Source organism: Acinonyx jubatus, chromosome A2 (assembly GCF_027475565.1).
Source record: "Acinonyx jubatus isolate Ajub_Pintada_27869175 chromosome A2, VMU_Ajub_asm_v1.0, whole genome shotgun sequence".
NCBI lineage: Eukaryota > Metazoa > Chordata > Mammalia > Carnivora > Felidae > Acinonyx > Acinonyx jubatus.
Window position 1 is genome coordinate 165,294,453 of NC_069383.1, and position 12,681 is coordinate 165,307,133.

The 12,681-nt window shown below is 65.7% G+C and overlaps 1 protein-coding gene across 2 annotated transcripts; it reads left to right on the forward strand.

The window, feature by feature from the left end:
- The first annotated feature begins 229 nt into the window (after positions 1 to 229).
- Positions 230 to 12,135, forward strand: MED16 (mediator complex subunit 16). 2 transcript variants are annotated; one of them, XM_027049403.2, is made up of 15 exons: positions 230 to 376; positions 1,630 to 1,814; positions 2,486 to 2,593; positions 2,884 to 3,053; positions 3,498 to 3,929; positions 4,363 to 4,468; positions 6,443 to 6,598; positions 7,264 to 7,475; positions 8,133 to 8,339; positions 8,481 to 8,691; positions 8,898 to 9,031; positions 9,300 to 9,492; positions 9,888 to 10,101; positions 10,884 to 10,967; positions 11,493 to 12,135. In XM_027049403.2, the coding sequence occupies exons 2-15, from the start codon at positions 1,682 to 1,684 to the stop codon at positions 11,617 to 11,619; spliced, it is 2,487 nt and encodes an 828-aa protein (XP_026905204.1). In that variant the 5' UTR covers positions 230 to 376; positions 1,630 to 1,681; the 3' UTR covers positions 11,620 to 12,135. The 2 variants fall into 2 exon arrangements, with proteins under 2 accessions (XP_026905204.1, XP_053076235.1); XM_053220260.1 differs by lacking the exon at positions 230 to 376 and adding an exon at positions 523 to 605.
- Positions 12,136 to 12,681: the final 546 nt, after the last annotated feature.

Here is a 12,681-nt window from a genome sequence, read left to right on the forward strand (position 1 = left end):
GCCGAAGGATATTTATAGTGCCCCAAAAAAATGTCTTTACACAAAGGGTGAATTCTTTTAAAAGGAGTCAGCGACCCATCTTTCTCCTAGATTCCTACAACATATAGTGCGATCAAATGCGATCATTCACTGAAACTGAGGAAGTGTTCATTGTTCCACCAAATATAACTCAGGTGGCTGCTGGGACGCTGTAAAGTCCCATATGCAAATATCCCGGAAGAGGGGCGGAGTCGCCGCCGTCCCAGAAGCCTCTGGGAAGCGGCCGCGCTGCGCGGGCGACTCGTTGGTCCCGGGGAAGATGGCGGCGCCGGAACCGGGGAGCTAGAGAGACTCGGGGCCGCGGCCGCCTGCTCAGCTTGGCGCCTGGGCCGGCCTGGTGAGCGCGGGGCTGCGGGGCCCGCAGGGGACAGCCAGCGTCCGCTCGGCGCCCGCGGCCGGGGAGGGTGGGAACGCAGCCCGGAGGAGGCGGGGACCCGCGGGCCCGGGGCGGGGCCTGCGGGGTCAGAGGGTGCGCGGCTGGCGGGGGTCGCTGGGCGGGGTCTGGGGGTTGTGGCAGAAACTTGCGTGGAGCCGGGGACTAACTGGGGGTCTGGCCCGGGCTGGGGGTGAGGCTCGAGGATAATGGGGGATTTGGCGGTGGGACCAGGAGGGCCCCGTGAACACCTGGCAGGTGAAGGGTTTGGGGTCCCTGGGGTGGAGTCTGAGAGCTTAGGCCGGGCTCGGGGGCTCAAGGAGTAAACTGGGAGGGGATTCTGGAAAGGAAAGATTGTAGGGGATGGGGACCGGGGCTTTGAGGGCAGAACTTAAAAGACTTGCGGGGGGCTTGTGGGAGGGGCCTTGGTGTCCCTGGTCTGGGCTCGAGGACGTAGCGGGACCTGGGGGTCATGACTCAGAGAAAGGGAGCTGATGGCACTTCTGTGGAAGAAGGAGTAACCTGTAATCGGTGCCTGCGCGTAGAGCGTTGGCATTGCGGGGCTCAGCAAGTCCCGCCCGGGGCACGACTTTCTGCCTCCGCTGGGTGGGGTTTCCTACCTCTTCCCCCAGGATGGACCCGGGCCCGACCTCTGCATGCGCTTCCCACTGCCTTTATTGCTGCCTACAGGGACCAGTGCACTCCCCTCCGCCCCACCCCTGGTGGTGCACTCCAGCCCGCCCGAGGGGTCCTGCGCAAATGTAAATAGTTCATCGCTCTCCCCGGGCTCCACGGCACCCCACTAGGGTGAAGGCCTCCAGCGTCCCCACCACCCACCCTCATCACCTCTGGCCCCCTTCCCTTTCACTCATCTGCTCTAGCTGCCTGGGCTGCTTGGCCACTCCTTGAACACCCCAGGCTCCGTCCAGCCTCTGGGCCTTTGCGTTTGCTGTCCCCTCCACCTTCCCCCAGACATCGTGTGTCTTGCTCCCTCACACCTCTGCTTTGATGTTGTCTCCCTGATGAGACCTCCCCGTCCCCGTTTAAAATTCAGCTTCAGTCACACAGCACGTGAGACCCAAGGGCAGGGAATCGTAGAGAATCGGTTGGGTTCCTTTCATTCCCTGTGGGAACCGGGTGTCCAGTGTGGAGCTCGGCATCCTGCAGGCACTCAGTGAATGTCACTGATGAGCCAGTCTCCCCCCCCCCCCCCCCAGCCCCAGGAGCTGGTGACTGTCCTCAGGGTGTGACCTGTGGCCTGTGGGCACAATGGATCTGGCTTACGTCTGCGAGTGGGAGAGATGGCCCAAGAGTACCCACTGTCCGTCGGTGCCCCTGGCCTGTGCCTGGTCCTGCCGTAACCTCATTGCCTTCACCACCGACCTTCGAAATGATGACCAAGGTGTGTGCCTCCTTGACCCCAGCCCCGCTCCTGTGTGTCCCTGTGGGGGAACTTTGGGTCTCCAGGCCTGCCTGGGAGCTGCCCCTCACCCATGTGGGCCCTCTCAGGGTTTTCTCATCCATAACGGGGTAGTGAGGACGCCAGGCTCGCAGGTGTGCAGAGGCCAGATGCTGTGCTCCCCATACCTGGTGCTGGAATCACCCCCGAGGGATGCAATGGGGCAAGGGGAGCGGGGTCCACTAAGGCTTCCAGACCGTCCATGTTACTATCTTGCATTTGAAAACGTCTAAGGTACTTAGTTGGGGGCTGTTTTCCCTTTACCGTCTGGGTAATATGTATTAGGAAAAAAATAGAAAAGCAGAGAAATTTAAAGGGGAAGAGACCATGGAGAGATGCCCATCATTAGCCTTTGGGGATCATTTTCTCCCTGTTCTATTTTCTGTGTCTCTTGTAAAAACACCGTGGCCAGGTTCAGGCCTGCTTTGGTTTCCAAGGGAACACAGAAGCCTCTTCCTCCATAGCACCTGTGTGGAGGCTGTCTGTGTGGTCAGCAGCAGACGCCCCTGACTCCCCCGTGGGTGGCATGGTCGCTGGATTCATCCCTGACCCCTCCCGGGGTTGTCGTAGCTTCCTGGTTGTTACCGCTGCTGTGCTGTGTGCTGTCCCCGCAGACCTCACCCGCATGATCCACATCCTGGATACGGAACACCCCTGGGATGTGCACTCCGTCAACTCAGAGCACAGCGAGGCCATCACCTGCCTGGAGTGGGACCAGTCAGGTGAGGCCCGGCCTGGACATGGGTGGTTCTACATGACTGAGGGGGATAGCGATGCTCTCCCTCGATCCTGAATCTCAGGGTAACACACTCTCTCTTCCTGGTCACGTCCCCAGAGTTCACAGCTGGGACTCGAACCCTCAATGTGTTACAATTGTCACGTCCCCGCGAACACACCTTATGCCACTCCCCTGCTCAGCCTCCACCAGCTTGCTCCTCCCAGGCCCTGAACGCACTGGAATCGCTGCCCCTGTGCACCCTGAGGGTTTGCAGTGTGGGTTTGTGGTCCACAGGCTCCCGGCTCCTGTCGGCTGATGCTGACGGGCAGATCAAGTGCTGGAGCATGGCTGACCACCTGGCCAACAGCTGGGAGAGCTCTGTGGGCAGCTTGGTGGAGGGGGACCCCATCGTGGCGCTGTCCTGGCTGCACAATGGGGTGAAGCTGGCATTGCACGTGGAAAAGGTGGGTGTTCACCCGAGCAAGCCGGTGCCATTGCAGTAGGTGAGACCGTGCACCCTGCCTGTCCCCCCGCCATCTGGCTCCTCCTCTCCCGCCACCAGCACTCTTTGGTTTTTCTAGTCCAGGCCCAACTCGCCCGATTCATGCCTTCAATCAGGCTGTCAGCACCTGTGTTTTCTGTGAGCCCCCATTTAACTGATGGCTGCTGTCCTTAATGAACCTTCCATTCAGCTGGTGGCTGGTATCCTCAGTGAACCGTTCATTTAACTGACAGCTGTTCTCAGAATCCAGTGCACCCCAGAATTCCTCTTTCTGCACCCCAAGGGGGGGTTGTCAGGTCACAAAGGGCAGACCCCTAAAGTCTGGGCGGGCCATCTGTAGCTGACGTCCTCAGCTGGGTCCAGCATCGGCAGTAAGCAGACCCCGTGCTCCCTTCTCCCCCCACAGTCGGGCGCCTCCAGCTTCGGCGAGAAGTTCTCCCGCGTCAAATTCTCGCCATCCCTCACGCTGTTCGGCGGCAAGCCAATGGAGGGCTGGATCGCGGTGACAGTCAGCGGCCTGGTCACCGTGTCCCTGCTCAAGCCCAGCGGGCAGGTGCTGACGTCAACGGAGAGTCTGTGCCGGCTGCGCGGCCGCGTGGCCCTGGCGGACATCGCCTTCACGGGCGGCGGCAACATCGTGGTGGCCACCGCGGACGGCAGCAGCGCCTCCCCCGTGCAGTTCTACAAGGTGTGCGTGAGCGTGGTCAGCGACAAGTGCCGCATCGACACCGAGATCCTGCCCTCGCTGTTCATGCGCTGCACCACCGACCTCAACCGCAAGGACAAGTTCCCTGCCATCACCCACCTCAAGTTCCTGGCCCGTGACATGTCGGAGCAGGTGAGTCCTGCCCCGGGCCCGCTCCCCTGGCCGCACGCTCCTCCCCGCGAGTTCTGGGGTCCGGGGTCGGACGTGGGGCTAACACCCCCCCCCCCGGGGCCCCAGGGAGCCCTGTGTCCCCCTCTTCCGGCTTCCCGAGGCGCCCCATCCTGGGCTCGCGGCCCCTCCTCATCCTCACGGCCAGCAGCGTGGGGTCCGCCCGGCTCTCTGCCTCTGACCCTTTGCCCCACCCTCGTGGGGACCTCGTGAGGACGCCGGGCCCCACAGCCTGCGGGTCCCGGGACCAGGACAGGGACGTCTCTGGGGTAGTTGTCCAGCGGTCACCCCGGGTTCCAGTGTAAGGCCCCGGCTTCGTGAAGCTTCCCCCTTGCTCTCCCCTGGGGGAAATCCGCCATTCCGGCTCCACACTGCTGACCAGCGGCCACCTCCGCAGGTGCTCCTGTGTGCGTCCAGCCAGACGAGCAGCATCGTGGAATGTTGGTCTCTGCGGAAGGAGGGGCTTCCCGTGAACAACGTCTTCCAGCAGATCTCGCCTGTGGGTGAGTCTCCCCGTTCCCGGGGCAGCGTGAGGGAGCTGCTCCGAGCAGCCAGGCCGTGTCAGCCTGCCCCACCCTCTTCACCCCTGCCGATGCAGCCTCTTCGCTCCTGTCCCAGACAGCCACCTGACCCGGGGCTCAGAGAGGCGAGGTCCTACCCGGTCATCCCACAGGCGGGTCGCCTGACTGCCTCACTCTCACACCTCCTGCGGGGAGCATGTGCCTGCTTGAGGGAGCTGTGGTGCAAAGGTCCTGGGGCATGAGGCAGGAGCTAGAGCGGGCTGAGCAAAGGGGAGCAAGCAGGCGGTGCGGCAGGGCTGGGGGTACACACAGTCCCCTGGGCCACAGAGGGCACTTAATCCTAAAAACAGAACCCTCCAGAAACCCTGGTTTACGGTGAGGAAACAGACCCAGAGGGGTGACGGAGTTTCCCCAGGACGTACCCAATGGCTCACCTCCCCCTCCCCTGTCCCTGCACTCAATGTGGAGCCCCCGGTGGCTCCAGATGGTGCCAGCCTCCCTGAAGACCGTGCCCGCTCCCCGACAGAGCTCGGGACGTGCTGGCCCAGCCTTTAATGACTGCAAAGTCGGAAAAGCCACTTGATTTTCACCGCCGGAGCTCAGAGGGGACCAAGGCCCCCCGGGGTCCACAAATAGCATTTGCAGCTGATGAGAGCCGGGCTCTCTGCTGATTAGCGCTAATGGACCCTGGAGCGGTTGGCTGCTCGGGAGGGTGCCAAGCGGGAACTACGAATGAAGCCATGTCAAGAGGCCCCACAGCTCCTGCCCCCCCTCGGGGGCCACGGGATGGTTACAGAAGCTGCCCGCTGCGGGGGCCCAGTGGTTAGCACGAAGCACCTTCCCCGGACCCCGCGTCCTGAGTGAGCTCGTAGCTGGCGGCCGGCATGACCGTGTGTGGCGGGCAGGGCCACACAGGTCTGCACGGTCCCTATGCCCCAGTGCAGTGGGTGACCAGCCCCAGGGCCAGCCTGGCCACAGCCATCGTGTAGCATTTGTGCAGTGCTCGGTGTGACCACTGGCCCGCGGGTGCTGTCTGGACGTCATCCTTGTTAGATGCGAAATTACACTCTGGCCTCAGGCCGTCTCAGTGCTCCCTGGGCCTCAGTTTCCCCTGGGGGGCTCGGGTCTGCGGCAGGTTTATGAGCTGTGGCAAGCCGATCAGAGCCGAGCTCTCGAGACAGGTGGGCGGCTGGGAGACGCTGTTTGACGGTTGGTTGTGCCGTGTAACAACCAGCTCAACTTGGCTCACGGCCGTGGCCCCGCGCGGCTCTGGGGGGGGCGCCGTCTCCGCCGCTCCTACCTGGTTTGTGTGCCTGCCGTCACCTCCCGGCAGCGTGGGCCGTGCTGATCGCCCCCCATGGCCGCGTGTCCCTGCAGGCTTGCCCAGACACGTCCCGGCAAATGCACCCTGTGTCTCCTCTCGCGTCATGTTGGCCCGCGCCCTCTAGCCACGCCGGGACTCCCGGAAACCACTCTGCCTGTTGCTGGGGGGTGTGGGTGCAGGGGGCACGGATCTGTGGCCCCTTGACCGTCCGGCTCAAGCCTTAGCAGGCGGGCCGAGCTGGGCTCCGCTCAGGACCTGTCCTGTCACCAGAAAACGCACCGTGAGCTGGCTGTGTCGCCAGGGCTTGTGGTGGCCGGGAGTGGGGTGCACCGTGCTTCTCTGCTCCAGCTTCAGCTAGGGTCACGGCGGCCTCCCTCCCACTGCCTGTGGCCTCCTGGTCGGGCGAGGTCCCAGGGCAGGACTGGTGGTCCACGTGTGTCACGTGCCTGCCGTGGACCGTTCCGCTGCCTGGGCTATGGAGTGCTTTGAGGGACGGAGCGGGGCCGGGTCCCCAGCGCAGGGCCGGAGACGGGGGTGCTGGGGCGGCCGTGCCTGGCGTCCCCGGCGGGGGTCCGCCGTATGGCATTTCTCATTCTGTTGTTGTTTTCCCGTTCCCCCGGCCCCCTTTTCAGTTGGTGACAAACAGCCCATGATTCTCAAGTGGCGGATCTTGTCGGCCACCAACGACCTGGACCGCGTGTCTGCCGTGGCGCTGCCTAAGCTGCCCATCTCGCTCACCAACACTGACCTGAAGGTGGCCAGCGACACCCAGTTCTACCCCGGCCTCGGTACAGCTGGCGCGAGCCCCTGGGGGCGGTGGGCTCTGAGCCCGGGGCTCAAGTCTGAGGGCCGTGGGGCCCGCCCCTGTCCGCCAGGCGGCCCCGCTTCCGGGATCCCACACGCTCCCAGGCCGTGAGACTGGCTAACGGAACACTGCGTGCATAAAGGGCTGTTAGCGACCAGTAAGGACAAGGTTGGGAACTTGGGGCAGACTTTTTAGGTAGGCAGCGCTCTGTTATGGCGCCTCAGGTGTCGGTCCTGGGCTCAGTGGCAGGTGTCCCTGACCTCAAGTGAGTCAGGACTCAACGTGAGCCCTAACCCTGCCGCCCACTGGGCCCACTGGTCGTGGGGGTTAGGCCTCCCCACCCCCCATCCTCCCCTCGAGGCCCCTGTCTGCTCCTGGGCCCCGGGGCCTTTGCATTCACCGTCCCCTCCCACCGTCTCCCTGGAAGGGACCCATTTGCTCCCGTCAGCCACACCTTGGGGAGGAGGTGGGGCGTAGCCCGAACCTGGGGCTGTTGGCAAAGGATGCGGGGAAAGCGGCTGGCTGTGGGGGACGGCTGGTGGGCTGTGGGTGGCCTGGGGCCACGCCTCTCCCCTGGGCGGCCCCTTCCCACCGTGGGGAGCTGGGCGGGCCCCCAGGCGGCTGAGCGGCCTGTGCTCTGGCCTGTAGGGCTGGCCCTGGCCTTTCACGACGGCAGCGTCCACATCGTGCACCGGCTGTCGCTGCAGAGCATGGCCGTCTTCTACAGTTCTGCGGCCCCGCGCTCCGCGGACGAGCCGGCCATCAAGCGCCCGCGAACCACCGGCCCCGCCGTCCACTTCAAGGCCATGCAGCTCTCCTGGACGTCTCTGGCCCTGGTCGGCATTGACAACCACGGGAAGGTAAGCTTCAGAGCCGCCTCCCTGCTGCTCCCCGGCCCGAGGCCGTGGCCTCTGAGGTCTAATCAAAGCTCCTGCGGCGTTGTCTGTGGCGCCTAGTAGGTGCTCAGCAGGAGCCGTTGGGGTGGTTGCTGTTCGTGTAGGATTTCTGGAATCAAGTGCGGTGAAGCATGTAAGCGTAAGGGTAGCGGGTGCTCAGCGGGTGTCCTTGTTCCCGGAGGGACTTGGCCTCGGCCTGGAGGAAGGGGGCCTGGAGGAAGGGGCGAGCTGTGTGCGCTCACCCTGTGGCCGTGCCCGCCCATCGCCCCGCCTCCCGTGCTGACTAGGAAACCGGCTTCTGCATTCACTTTGCGACTCCTGACTCGTGAGCGAATCCCTTGCTCGTTTGCTCCGCCCTTGGGGTCTCCAGGAGACGGGCCTGGCCTGGCGTGAGGCGTTCCGCTTCTGGAGAACAGGGTCTGTGTCTCTGCGGAGACCCCCGCGGCCCTCGAGTGGATCCGCGCCGGCCACGCAGCCTGGTGACAGGCCGGTCCCCCAGAAGCCCCGAGCGGGTGTGGCGGGGCCTCGGAGGTGCCGCCGCCGCAGCGCAGACACAGCGCCTGCGGCCCGGGGAGGGGGTGCGGGGTCCCGCAGCGCTCCCCGCCCCGTCCTTCCCTGCAGCTGAGCATGCTCCGCATCTCGCCCTCCATGGGCCACGCGCTGGACGTGAGCCTGGCCCTGCGGCACTTGCTCTTCCTGCTGGAGTACTGCATGGTGACCGGCTACGACTGGTGGGACACCCTCCTGCACGTGCAGCCCGCCATGGTGCAGAGCCTGGTGGAGAGGCTGCATGAGGAGTACACGCGCCAGAACGCCGCCCTGCAGCAGGTGGAGGGCCTCTTTGGGGGGGGGGGGGTGCCCCTCGCCCCGCCCCTCGCACTTGCGGCCCCGCCCCGCGGGGGGGGGAGGGGGAGGGCGCCGCTTCCGGGCCCCTCGGGGGCCGCCGGCTCACGCCACCTGCCCGCCCAGGTCCTGTCCACCCGGATCCTGGCCATGAAGGCCTCGCTGTGCAAGCTGTCGCCCTGCACGGTGGCCCGCGTGTGCGACTACCACGCCAAGCTCTTCCTCGTGGCCGTCAGCTCCACGCTCAAGTCCCTCCTGCGCCCACACTTCCTCAACACGCCCGACAAGAGCCCCGGCGACCGGCTGACCGAGGTCTGCGCCAAGATCACGGACGCCGGTGGGTGCCGCCCCGGCCCCCACCGGGCTCGCCCCAGGGGAGCATCGGCCGGGCCAGGCCTGGAGGGGGGGGGGGGGGGCGGGGCTGGAAAGGAGCCGCTCTGACCCAGGGCCCGGCTCTCGCAGTGGGTGCTGCCGGGCTCGGCGCGGCCCCCAGGTGCGTGAACCGTGAGGCCGGGGGGCGCCTGACCTCCCGTCTCCTCCCAGACATCGACAAGGTCATGATCAACCTCAAGACGGAAGAGTTCGTCCTGGACATGAACACACTGCAGGCGCTCCAGCAGCTGCTGCAGTGGGTGGGCGACTTCGTGCTCTACTTGCTGGCCAGTCTGCCCAACCAGGTGCGCGGCCCCTCCCCGCGGGCCGCGTCCCCGCCCCCGCACGCATTACCTGCGGGGGGGGGGGGGGGGAGGGGGGGCGCTTCCCCTCCCTTGCTGGCACTGCATGGCGTCCAGGAGCCGGAGCCGTCCGTTGCACGTCAGAAAAGCCGGGGGCCGGTGCCCGGGGCTCCCCCGGCCTGTGCGAGGGAAGCCGGCCCATCTCCCCGCACACCGGGGTCCTGGGATGCCGCACGCGCTTAGGCCTGTGGCCCGGGTGCCTCCCCCACAGGGCTCCCCGCTGCGGCCGGGACACAGCTTCCTGCGGGACGGCACCTCGCTGGGCATGCTGCGGGAGCTGATGGTCGTCATCCGGATCTGGGGCCTGCTAAAGCCCAGCTGCTTGCCCGTGTACACGGCCACCTCAGACACCCAAGACAGCATGTCCCTGCTCTTCCGCCTGCTCACCAAGCTCTGGATCTGCTGTAAGACGCCAGCCCTCGGCTTTCGTCCCCCCATCAAAATACGAGTCCTGGCTGAGACGCCCCACTCCCCAAATGCGGGCTCCCCCAGCTTAAACGGTCGTGGTCCCCAGCGCCCAGCACAGGTGCTCGCTAAACGTCTGCGCCCGTTTGCTTGTCTTGTGTCACCGGGTCGCGTGTTTGCGGCAGGCCCTGTTCTCGGAAGGACACCCAGCGCTCCCTGTGTACTTGTTAAACGAATAAGTGGGTTCTGACGCTCGGGAGGTCAGGGTAGAGCTGGGGCCTGAGCCCTGGACCGCTGCTCCGAGCTCCAAGGAGGCCTCGGTGCCCCGCCCCCAGCAGGCAGCGCTCCGGGCAGGGCCGCCCAGCGCAACATCCCCACGGTCCCCTCCCCGCAGGCCGTGACGAGGGCCCCACGAGTGAGCCGGACGAGGCGCTCGTCGACGAGTGCTGCCTGCTGCCCAGCCAGCTGCTCATTCCCAGCCTGGACTGGCTGCCCGTCAGCGACGGCCTTGTCAGCCGCCTGCAGCCCAAGCAGCCTCTGCGCCTGCAGTTCGGCAAGGCCCCCGCCCTGCCTACCTGCGCCGCCGCACAGCCCGACGGCCTCAGCAGGTGTGTGCCCGGCTCCGCCTCGCCGCCTGCGCGTGCGCCGTGCTGGTGCCGCCTTCGGGGCTCCGCCTGAACGCCGTCCCCGAGAGACGCCCCGCTCGGTCCCCGACTCCCCCGCCGCCTTTCTCCATCTTTGCGCTCGGCCGTGTCCTGCCCTCCGTCTGGCGCGTCACCCCTGCGTGGAGTGCCGTGTGCTTGACCTTGAGGACTCGGGCTGCGGCCTCTGCCCCCGTAAGGGGGCAGTCACCCTAGCGTAGACTCCCGTGTGAGGCCTCGCTGTGCAGCAGCACCACGGGGCAGGGGTTTGTCCCCACTTTTCAGGCGAGAAAGGTGCGGTCACTGACCCCAGGTCGCACAAGGTGCTTCCCCGTTTTGGACGCTCACGTGGTGAAGAGAGACCCGCGAATCCTCCGCGAGGTCCATTACTTTGGGTGGAAATTTCAGAAATCGCAGATGAGCCAAAGGAGGAAAGTCAGCACCCGGGGGCCCCCTTTGGGTGTAATGCTTCGGGCATTCCTTCTTGTGTTGCCGTGGGAGGGGCCGCCTGACTCATTTGGGTTTGGGTTTCGGGAAAAACTTTAATAAGAGAAGAGGAGGTCGATCACAACGAGATTTAGAATGTGTTGTTTTGGAAACATTCAGATGCAGTTCTCGGCCCCTCCCCGCGGGTTCTCGGTGGCTTCCAGAGCTTTCTGGCGCCGTTGAGTGTGCGGGCAGAGGGCACGCGTCAGAGATGACCCGTGTCTGGTGTGTGCGCGCCTCACGTGTCCCCTCTCGTCCGCCAGGGCGCCGGGCCAGCCCAAGATCGACCACCTGCGAAGGCTGCACCTGGGAGCCTACCCCACGGAGGAGTGCAAGGCCTGTACCCGGTGAGCGCCCGCCCTCAGCCCTGCCCCGGGGCCGGTGGCTTCCTGCCACGAGCCTGTTTCCCTGCCTGTGAACATGGGTCGTGGGCGCGCCTCCCAGCGAGGGCCGCGGCCGCCTTGAGGGGTCCTGAGCACCCTCTCCTGGGGCATCGGTGGCGAGCTGTGCCCGCAGCCCGAGCTTGCCCCGGGGGAGCTCTCTGTCACCCGGCGGGTGCGGAAACGAAGGCCGGGCGCTTTGCAGACGCGGCCCCACTTGCCGCCACACAACCCCGGGACCGGGAGCAGGTTCTGGCGCTCAGGGTCACGCTGCCGGGGAGCGGCCGGGCCGGGACTCGAAAACCCCACACCTGTGGCCACTCACGGGGCTGAGCCGGGACGCAGAGGTGTGGCGGAGCCAGCTCGGTGTCGGCCGGCTCCGGGAATGGCGCTCTGGCGGTGGGGGTGCAGCACGTGCAGAGGCCCAGCGGCAGGGCGGAGGGCAGGCCCCACCCCACCCCCCGCGCCTCACCCTGCCGGCTCTGCCCCCAGGTGTGGCTGCGTCACCATGCTCAGGTCACCCAATAAGACTACGGCCGTCAAGCAGTGGGAACAGCGCTGGATCAAGAACTGCCTGTGCGGGGGGCTCTGGCGGCGGGTGCCCCTCAGCTACCCCTGACCGGGGGGCCCTAGGCCCTCTCGGCGACAGAACATTCCACACACCCCCGACCTTCATCGGGTACATCAAGAAACGGGCATCCTTGAAGCATGGGCTTCCGGGCCTTATCGGCCAAGGTCGTGTCCCGTCAACGGATGGGGCAGGGGTGGACGCTGCCTGAAGCCACGAGTTGGTGCCTATCGGCCCAGCCGGGACTGCTTTCTGTCCCTCGGAGCCTAGCGGTGGTTCCAGGAGGAGGGCCGGCTCCCTGTCCACGTGCCTCAGGCGGCCACCGAGACAGACCTGTGGGTCTCACGGCCTCACGTGCTGCCCTCCCTGGACCTCCAGCGGCCCCAGGTCCTGGATCGGAGGGTCCAGGGTGGCCTGGGGTCTCTGTTCTTTAGAACGTGCCCCGTGAACTTGTCCAGTGTCTGGGTGGGTACTGCCCATGACACCTGCCTCAGTGTCCTCCCTGTTCCTGCCCGTGCGTCCGCGTGGTTCTGACGTCAGCAGGCCCAATAAATGTCCTGCCAGGTCGCAGGTGTCCTGTCCCTGCTAAGGGTGCTCTCCTCCCCTGGGCTCCCGTGCCCGGTGACTCTCTTGCTTTGTCAGCATTTATCGAGCACCTAGTGTATGCCAGTCACCGAGGCCCCTGCACGGGGCAGCAGGCCCGGCACCAGTGGGCGATGGGCAGGTCTCTCTCTCTCCTTTTTCCCTGCCTCCCTCTAGCCTCCCCGCTGCAGGCCCTGAGCTGCTCCCGCCCCTGGGCTTCTGGGAGCTCAGGTCTGGTCCCCAGGGGGTCCCGCCTCCTGCCAACGAGCACTTTCCCAATCACGTCCGGCTTATGTCCTGCTCCCCAGGCCTCCGGACGCGGCGCCCTGCCTGTGGAGTGCTAATGGTTTCTCTGGTTTTCTTGCTGGAAGGTGCAGGGAGGGTGGGGCGGGTGGATGCTCTGCGGGGGTCAGACCCTGCACCTGTGCTTGTGGGGCTCGCTGGGCAGTGGGGGCTCGGAGCCCCTTACCGAGGCCCGGGCCGCGTTGCCCCGGAGGGCCTGTTGTCTGAGCCGTGGGCATTGATGGTGGG